Below are 10,425 nucleotides of genomic sequence, written 5' to 3'. Positions count from 1 at the left end.
TTACATTGTTTTTGAGGCGTGGAACCTGCCATTTAATTTGAGAGAGTTGACCCAACAATACAAAAATATGTATATATATATTGTCATTTATTCACCCTCATGTTATTCCAAAGCTGTTAGACTTTTTCTTTTATGCAACACTAAAGGATATCAGTGTTTACACTGGTTTTTGAGAAAATAAATGGGGATAGACAGTTTCAAGCTCCAAAAAGGAAAAAACAACACACCATTAAAATAGCTCATATGACTCTGGCTTTATATTCCAAGACACACAGTTCTAAACTGAAATTTATGTCAGTTCTTCCCCTCTTTAGCTCTAAAATCTAATTTGCTAACAATCTAACAAGACAGAAATGCATTTGGCGTCATTGACATCAAACCTGCCATGTCTTTGTTGAGATTTTCAGTGGTTGATGTATTTTTAATGGTGTTTGTAGCTCCTTTTCACGGTTTTCCTTTTATGGAAAAGTATGTCTGAAAAACTTATGTTGCACAGAAAAAAAAATTTCATAAAGATTTGGGTTTGGGATGACATGAGTGCATAAATGATGACAAACGCTAATTATTTTGGGTGAACTGTCCCTTGTTAAGGGATTCTGATCCTTTCCTCTTTTAGATACTCCCTCTAAAAGCAATACAGTAACTTTCTAGTTTGTTTTACGCTTAAACTACTTACACCTTTTACACTTAGCCTTGTATATTGTCATTTTGTCGTTTTTGGAGAGTGAGGTTTGTGCAGTGGTCAAACAGCCATTGGAGTCACAATAAGCCTACACTCCTGTTTTTACCCTTTTATTTGATTTTTGTTGTTTTTGGTTCGGTTTAGTCCATTATAGGGTCCATATTTTGACGTTATGCATTTTAGAAATGGCGATAGAATCTTCCGTTATTTGAGCGTTGCAAACAACCCAGGGGAACCCACACAGCGTTTAGTTCTGGCTCATACAACCAAAATACGATCTTGGATTATTGTTTGCTGTGGATTTGGTTGCCTTGTGTTTTGCGTTTGCTTAATTAGACCTGCTGATTGGCTTTCCACAGTCTGTACGGTTCCAATGCTTTTCATTCAGCACAACGTTACTGCCTTTCATTGAGTAGTGTTAATGGGTGGGGCCTATTTAATGGTGGGCGGGGTTTATTTAATCATTTTAGGTCACGTTTTCAATTTGTTGCACTTGCAACTAGATAATATTGTTTTATTTATTTCTGTTTTATTGTAGACTAGGAATTTTGCTGTTAATTTTTCTTTTGTTGATCTTTTTTAAGTCTACTAATGTGGGTTTGTTTTTTTTCTTATGCAAAGTGTATGTAGATTCCAGTATACTTGGTTTGCATTTTCCTGTTTTTCCACGTAAATTGGATCCAAATCCTACTAGGTGTCCTGTGTAAATGACTGTAATACTGTAGTAGCAGGGGGAATATTGAAGATGACGTTTTAAGACCTTTTGTGTGCAATATAAATCTGGTGTAGTGCAAGTTTCACATTACTGAAGAAAAGCGATGGGAGAGGAAATGAAAACCGCACTCAACAGTCCTCTGAAATTATTTCATTTGTCTAACGGTTGTCTTGTTCACCGAATTTAAACTTATAAAAGCACTTTAAAATGTTACCATCTCAATTGAAAAAACGCACTTGTTGAAAACTGAAAATTTGCATCTCAAACATCGAATTTCTCAGTGAATTTTCCAATTATTGTTATTGAGGAGCTTCTGCAGGAGGTCGTGTGTTTTGAAGACTGTCAATGTTGTTGTTTTTTTTGTATTTTATTTTCCATCTGCAATCTGCTTTTTTAACAGTTACTGGGGAAAACACTCCGTTTAAATGCTCTAATGGAAAGATGGTGATGAAGTGATCAGATGCGTGTACAGATGGTTCTTCAGAGTGTGTAGACTGAATTGCTGTGTATATTTCCTTCAGTTGCTTACTGTAGGCAAGTTTTCACCCCTTGACATGAAACACAAATAAAGTATAGGGTAAAATACACCAGAGTATGCTTGTTTTTGTTCTTGAGAGAGTTGCATGCTAAGCTGTATTTATTTTTACTACTGTAAAATTCCTGGAATGACCTTATAGTTGCGTTTAGTGATTGTGATGGTTACATATGTTATACGTGGATTCGGAAACATGTAGAACCACTTGACCTTTGGTTTCATTAATAAAACTAATGAATATAGAGGGGACATTAAAAATGAATGAAAATGAGTTATTATTGATTCATCTTATTCAATAATATAAGCAATTGGATATGAGCTGGCAACGTTATAAAACTATTATGTGACTTTTAAACAAGTATAATATTAAGTCATGCTGTTTCATCAAGTGATTTTCAGGAAAGTCTGCCAGACAAACTAAGTTTGGTGCAGATGAAAGTGATTTGTTTTTGACTGATGTTAGAACACTTGAGGAAAGTGGTATCACTTTACACTTTAATGCTAGAACACACACACACACACACACACACACACTAGTGACTCAGCAACAGACCCTTGCCCAATGATCTGCTCTAAGCGAAACTCTCCACACAGACACGATTACATATAAACAGCTAAGAGAGCATGCATCAAAATAACCCTCTTATAAATAGCCCACCGACTATCCAAACGGGGATTTCCTTTGATACCCAGAGCACAGCAGTGATTGTGTAACTTCCAGAGAGCTGCAGACCAGACACTGAGAAAGGACATTTAGAAGACAGCAACATCCAGAAAACTAGCAGACCATCAGAATGTCAGACGATCAGCCGTCTTCACCCTCCAGCAGCTCCTCGTGCCCAGCCTGCCAGCGTGAAGAGTCTCTCCTGCTGCCCTGCGGACACCGTCTGTGCCAGGCTTGCCTTCAGCTGTGCCAGCAGGAGCTCGGGCAGGACCAGGCGGGCTGTACGGAGTGCTACGGTCGTGAGCTGTTGGACAGTGTGCTGAAGGGGCTGATCGACTCGCTGTTCGAGGGGCAGCCGCGCCGGGTGGGGAACGCCGTGGAGGGCACGGAGACGGCAGAGGATGGAGACTTGTGCCGACATCACAGAGACAGACTGACTCAGTACTGTGTAGAGGACGAGGAACTGATCTGTAGTGTCAGGGCGAGGAGCATGAAGATCACAAGTGCAGCTCCATAGAAGAGGCCACACAAGAGTGTAAGGTGAGAAACGAGTGCATAAATACATGCTTTATCATTTGAGCTGTTATAAGTTGATATGATGCTTGGAGGAATTGTTATCAAGGCTTTGCATGATTCTAGAAGTGAATGAAGCCGATATTTGAGTTTTTTAATTTTTTTTGGCCAGTTACCATGAATGTAACTGGCCAATTAAAAAATAAACTTTTTACTTCATCTAAAACAACAACATGTTTATTAGATCCCATACCAACTAAACTATTGAAAGAAGTGTTACCTGTAGTGGAAGAGCCTCTCCTCAATATTATTAACTCGTCTTTATCTTTAGGTTATGTTCCAAAAACATTTAAACTGGCAGTTATAAAACCTCTCATTAAGAAACCACAATTAGATCCGAATAATCTAGTAAATTATAGACCCATTTCAAATCTACCTTTTATGTCTAAAATACTAGAAAAAGTTGTGTCCGCTCAACTGGGCTCTTTCTTACAAGAAAATGACACCTATGAAAAGTTTCAGTCTGGATTCAGGCCGCATCATAGCACTGAAACTGCGCTCGTTAAAATCACAAATGATTTACTTTTAGCTTCTGACCAAGGCTGTATCTCAATATTAGTTTTACTTGATCTTAGTGCTGCGTTCGATACTATAGATCATACAATACTCTTAGATCGACTACAAAATTATACTGGTGTTCAAGGACAAGCATTAAGCTGGTTTAGATCGTATTTATCTGACCGCTACCATTTTGTTTATTTAAATGGAGAAAAATCTATCATAACTCCAGTAAACTATGGAGTGCCGCAGGGATCTGTGTTAGGCCCTCTATTATTCTCAATATATATGCTACCACTTGGAAATATTATAAGGAAACATGGAATTAGTTTCCATTGTTATGCTGATGACACTCAAATCTATATTTCATCACGGCCAGATGAAAACGCTAAATTATCCAAATTGACAGAGTGTGTTAAAGATATAAAAGATTGGATGACGCATAATTTTCTTTTATTAAATCCAGACAAGACAGAGGTACTACTTATCGGTTCAAAAAACCACCCACAAAACCTCTCACAATACAACTTTAACATAGTAGGATGTCCTGTTACTTCATCCTCTACAGTAAAAGACCTGGGTGTTATATTAGACTGCAACCTGTCTTTTGAAAATCATATTTCATATGTTACAAGAACAGCCTTTTTCCACCTTAGAAACAGTGCTAAGCTACGTAATATGCTATCAGTTTCTGACGCAGAAAAGTTAGTTCATGCATTCATGACCTCGAGACTAGATTACTGTAATGCGTTATTAGCCGGTTGTCCTGCATCCTCAATAAACAAGCTACAGTTAGTCCAAAATGCCGCCGCTAGAGTTCTAACTAGATCAAGAAAATATGATCATATAACACCGATTTTATCATCCCTACATTGGTTACCTATAAAGTCCCGTATTAATTACAAGGTATTGCTACTGACTTATAAAGCCCTAAACGGCTTAGCTCCAGTCTATTTAACGGATCTTCTATCGCCCTATAATCCATCGCGCTCTTTAAGGTCACTAAATTCGAGGCTTTTGGTCATACCTAGGATATCTAGGTCCACCAAAGGAGGGAAAGCATTTTCACATTTAGCACCAAAACTCTGGAATAGTCTTCCGGATACTGTTCGTTGCTCAGACTCGCTCTCCCAGTTTAAAACTAGATTAAAGACGCATCTCTTCAGCCAGGCATTCATATAATACTTTTAATTCTACAGTTAAATCCGACCTCTAGTTCATAAACGCCAGAGGAGAACTGGCCCCCGACTGAGCCCGGGTTCTCCCAAGGTTTTTTTTTCTCCATTAGGTCACCTGATGGAGTTTTTCGGTTCCTTGCCACTGTTGCCTTTGGCTTGCTCAGTTGGGGATATTTGGGGATATTTAATTTAATTAATCAATCAACGATACTATTGATCAGCATTACCGAACGTAGACGTTCCACTAGAAACAAACATTGATGTATTGTTCTAATTTATTACTGTGAAGCTGCTTTGATACAACCTGTGTTGTGAAAAGCGCTATATAAATAAACTTGACTTGACTTGAATGTCTTTAGTAATGATATAGACCTGATATATAAGCTGGTAAATCAGCTGATATTTTGCCATTTTGAGGTTTCAAGCATGTAATCTCAAATTATTGTACCATGTCCAGTTGTGTTCAATATTTTATGACAGCCTTGTTAATATGTTATTATAAATATGTTGAAACTTAGATAAATATTTTAATATTAAACATTTTTATAATTTTGTAGTGAATTTTAAATAAATATTGTGTCAAATAAGTGTTTCTTTTTATTTTATTAAATTTTATGTAGGCATACATGTCATTTCCTGTGACCCTGGACCACAAAACCAGTCACATGGGTCAATTTGTTTGAAATTGAGATTTATACATCACATGAAAGCTGAATAAATAAGCTTTCCATTGATGTATGGTTTGTTAGAATAGGGCAATATTTGGAAATCTGGAATCTGAGGGTGCAAAAAAATCGAAACATTGAGAAAATCGCCTTTAAAGTTGTCCATTTATGTTCGCAATTCTGCTGTATTCACTCACAAAAATAAATGTTTTATATATTTACGGTAGGAAATGTACAAAATATCTTCATGGAACATGATCTTTACTTAATATCCTTATGATTTTTGGCATAAAAAAAACATTGATAATTTTGACCCATACAATGTATCGTTGGCTATTTTCACAAATATACCCGTGCGACTTGTGACTGGTTTTGTGATCCAGGGTCACATATTATTTAACCCTGGCAATGAGGACTAGATAATACACTGCTAGAATAATGCCTTAGAACTTTTTTAGAATTCTAAATTCATCATTGAAGTTCAGGAACCACATTGTAGAGCTCTTCTTCTGTTATATCAAAATGCATGTTCATTTTGAATGCAAAACAGTTTCAGATGAACTGACAGTAATTCACTTTCTTCACAGAGGGAGTTGAGAGCAGCTCTTAGACCTCTTCAGGAGAAACTGGAGACATTAAACACAGCCAAGCAAACCTGCCAGGAAACTTCAGAACACATCAGGGTAACAAATAATAAATGCAAGCCAAGTTTAACAGGATACTGCGGCTGTTTGGGGGCTTCTGAATGTTTTAACAGAGGTAGAACTCTAGTTCCACTGGGGGAAAGAGAACATAAGCATGGCAAGATCTTTACCACAGATATATTTACTATAGTGATTAGTTATTTAATCACTCACTGACTAAATTTGTACACATTTTGCACAAACCTCAGTAAATACAAACGGCAATATATTTTAAAAGTCTCTCCACCCTCCGCACAGAGACAGGCACAAAACACAGTGCATCTGATAAAGGAGAACTTTGAAAAGCTTCATCAGTTCCTGCAAGATGAGGAGATCTCCATGCTGAGAGCTCTGAGTGAGGAAGAGGAGCAGAAGAGCCAAAAGATGAAGGACAAGATGGACAGGCTAACAGACGAGATAATGACATTAAGAGAAGCCATTAGTTCATCAGAAGAGGCCATGAGCGCTGATGATGTGGCATTCTTGAAGGTAGGGAAAAATATCAAGAATATTTTCGTTTTTTAATAGTTTTTATTAAAAGAAACGTAATATTCCTTTTGTTAAAAAATGTCAAAATTACATGCATTAACTAGAGAAAGACTAGAGCAGCACATTTTCTGAAAACTCTGATCTTTCTGTTACAGAACTACAAGAAGACATCAGAACGGTAATTGTATGGAAGTATATATTTGTGTTACACAGTATAAATTAAGGGTGATTTTACAGTTCTGCTGCTCATCAATATTGCAAAATAAGCCCAGACAGGGTGATCAGTTTAGCGGCATTCTTGTTACAAGACTGCTTACTAAATACAAGCAAGTCAACATGAAATATTAATTTGAGATTGTTAAATGAGGCTCATTGTCAATTCCAGGTGAACCTCACAGTTACTTTGATGAAGCTTCTCTCTCTCTCTTCCACAGGATGGACTGCACTGTGCAGGATCCAGGGGAAATCTCAGGAACTTTAATTGATGTGGCCAAACACATCGGCTCACTCGCGTTCAGAGTGTGGGAGAAGATGCAGAACGAGGTCACATACAGTAAGAGCAAACAGACCACATCTCGCACAATTAACAACATGGAAAATCTTCTGTTGTGCTCAGAAAGCCATGATATAGGAATTAGCATATAGCAATTAGGGCATAGGAATGATTAAAAACAGGTTAAAATGAGTCTAGTCTCACAGACCTGCACAGATCGGACTGAGAGAGAGACTGTCAGAGTGACGTAACAAGAACAATCCCATTTTTTTTTAATTTACGCAGCGTTTAGGGGTGGGTTAATCTGTAATTGATTTAAAAAAATTAATTAATTCATAAAAATTAAGTAAATAAAAACTCAAAAGTCAAGTTTCTAAGTTTCTATTTAGATATTACAAGCTTATCAACTCATTTTCAACTTTTTTTTTTTTGTTGAAAACTCTGATCTTCCTGTTACAGAACTACAAGAAGTCATCAGACTAGTTTAAATCTTTACTCACTCTTTAGGGGTTGGTAAATCTGTAATTTATTACATAACATTAAATAAAATAAAATAACAATAAACTCAAAGTCAAATTTCTTTGGTTAAATATTTAGATCTTTCTGTTACAGAACTACAAGAAGTCATCAGAACAGTCTTTACTCACTCTTTAGAGGCAGGTACATTTGTAATTTATGATACAAAATAAAATAAGTCATATTTCTTTGGTTAAATATTTAGATTTTTAAGCAATTCAACTTGGTTACAGAACTACCAGAAGTCATCAGACTTGCTTATATCTTTACTCTATAGGGGTGGGTAAATTTGTAATGTATTATATAAAATACAGTCATAAAGTAAAAAAAAAAAATCTAGTTAAATATTTAGATCTTTGTTACAGAACTACATGAAGTCATCAGATTTAAGCCTTTACTCACTCTAGGGTCGATCCATCTGTAATTTATAAGATAATATAAAAAATAATGAGCTCAAAGTCAAAATATTTAGATCTCTCTGTTACAGAACTACAAGAAGTCATCAGAACAGTCTTACTCATTAGGGGCAGGTAAATCTCTAATATATGAAACAAAATAAAATAAAGGTCAAATTTCTTTGGTTAAATATTTAGATATTACAAGCATATCAACTTGGTTACTGAACTACAAGAAGGGGGTAGAGAGTGAGTAAATCTGATTTAATATAAATGTCTCCCTTAAAAAAATTGTACTGAGATTTTATGTTTTAACCAGTACTGCTTATTTCACAAACTCAGAAACTAACATAGAAATGACATTTTTGTTTATGAATATCTAGTTTAATCACGACTAAACTCTGAATACATCTTAAACCTTCAGCTCCCGTGATTCTTGATCCCAACACCGCAGACGTCTGCGTCGTTCTGTCAGACGACCTGACCACCATCCGCTACAGCGAAGAAGACCAACAGGTCCCGGACAACCCCGAGCGCTTCTGCTTCTACGAGTGCATCCTGGGCTCGGAGGGCTTCAGCTCTGGTCGCCACAGCTGGGACGTGGAGGTGGGAGACAGCAGCGAATGGGCACTGGGAGTGGTGAAAGAGAGCGTGCAGCGGAAAGAGTGGTTTCCCCCGAGCCCTGACCGTGGCATGTGGATCATCTGCCTGTACGGAGGAGAGTATCGCGCACGGACGGCCACCAACACTCCTCTGACGCTCAAGAAGAAACCGCAGAAGATACGAGTCCAGCTCGAATGGGAGGGTGGCAGAGTGATGTTCTCGGATGCCAGTGACAACTCGCTGTTGTACAAGTATAAGCACAAGTTTACGGAAAAGATGTTCCCGTATTTCTCCAATACATGTAAAAGACGTCCACTGCATATTTTAGCAGAGAAGGTGTCCGTGTACACGGAATAACTCAAGACAATCAACATGAGCTCAAAGGACAATATATATATATACACTACCGTTTAAAAGTTTTAGATCGGTACGTTTTTTTATGTTTTTGAAAGAAGTCTCGTATGCTCACCAAGGCTGCATTTATTTGATCCAAAATACAGCAAAAACAGTAATATTGTGAAATATTTTTACAATTTAAAATAACTGTTTTCTATTTGAGTATATTTTAAAATGCAATTTATTCATGTGAGGCAAAGCTGAATTTTCTTCAGTGTCACATGATCCTTCAGAAATCATTCGCTGATCAAGAAACATTTCTTATCAATGATTTCTTATAATTTTTTGAGGAATCCATGATTCCTTGCTAAATAAAAGTAGACCCCAACCTTTTGAATGGTACTATATCTGATAAATGCTAAATTACTAAATTGATACAATGTTTGAGAAAACTCAAAACTGTTCCAGTTGATGCAGCTGACAATACAACAGGGCGTTTGAGCATAAAGTGCTTGTTGTTCACGTGTCTTTGTGGTAAAGCGGGCGAACAGCGCTCTTAATAAAGCTCTGATGACATCTCCACCTGTCCTGCTTCATCAACCCCAGCGGATGACACGTGTTTCTGGAGAAAGCAGACACTCGATCCCCTGGCCTGAGCTTCAGCACACACGAGCCTCTTTAACCTTTGGTGATCATGACTTTGCAAACTTTATTATAGCTGATAACAAAAGTCACATAGAGTACCTTTGTTTATGCATTACTAGTGTGTACACAAGCTGAATGTAATCAAACATTTGAGACTGTGATCAGATGTTTTAAGCCTCATTATTCAGCCTGAAATGTGATCCTGTATAAGAGGAAGTCAACAATGGAATTTGAGATGGTCTAAATGGTCTCGTCTACTTTTTTTTTTTTTTTTTTTCGAAAGTGAAAATTAAGAGAGTGAATGTAAATTTGACCTTTTCTGAGTGCGGTAATCAATCTCTCTGTAGCCTATTTTTCTTCTTTTGGAATGTTATGGAAATGCAACAGCAGATTTATTTGTCTTTTGCTGTATAAATAAATGGTAACAAATATTTGCTATGGTTGACCATCAGAGGTGGACTTGTTAGTAGGCCTACATTTAATTGAGTACTGTACTTAAGGACACTTTTTGAGTATAATTTACTTGAGTATTATTTTTTCTGGAAACTTTTTACTTTAAAGGATAATTCCGATATTTAGCACTTTGAGTCTCTTTTCTGGTTTGTTTTGGATGAACTAGAGTGGTGGACAGAAATTTTGACGATGGGTCCTGTCTCGACTTTTTGACTCGTTTAGAATCGCCTTTGACCGCTTCAGAGTGGCTGGCTACGGGCGTGCTCGAACATGTCCTTAAAACAACACTTAACGTTTGTTTT

General features: G+C 37.0%; 1 protein-coding gene across 1 annotated transcript; it reads left to right on the top strand.

The window, feature by feature from the left end:
• Nucleotides 1-2,606: 2,606 nt before the first annotated feature.
• Nucleotides 2,607-9,185, top strand: LOC308706967 (E3 ubiquitin-protein ligase TRIM39). Its single transcript, XM_081392912.1, is given in 7 exon segments — nt 2,607-3,065; nt 3,071-3,136; nt 6,098-6,193; nt 6,452-6,682; nt 6,838-6,860; nt 7,117-7,235; nt 8,511-9,185. Coding segments are annotated over 7 exon segments (1,410 nt in total). The 5' UTR covers nt 2,607-2,726; the 3' UTR covers nt 9,047-9,185.
• Nucleotides 9,186-10,425: the final 1,240 nt, after the last annotated feature.

The sequence above is a fragment of the Scardinius erythrophthalmus genome, assembly GCF_964197995.2.
Source record: "Scardinius erythrophthalmus genome assembly, chromosome: 18".
NCBI classification, from domain to species: domain Eukaryota; kingdom Metazoa; phylum Chordata; class Actinopteri; order Cypriniformes; family Leuciscidae; genus Scardinius; species Scardinius erythrophthalmus.
The sequence above is the reverse complement of the archived record's forward strand: the minus strand, read 5'-3'. Positions and strand labels throughout refer to the sequence as shown.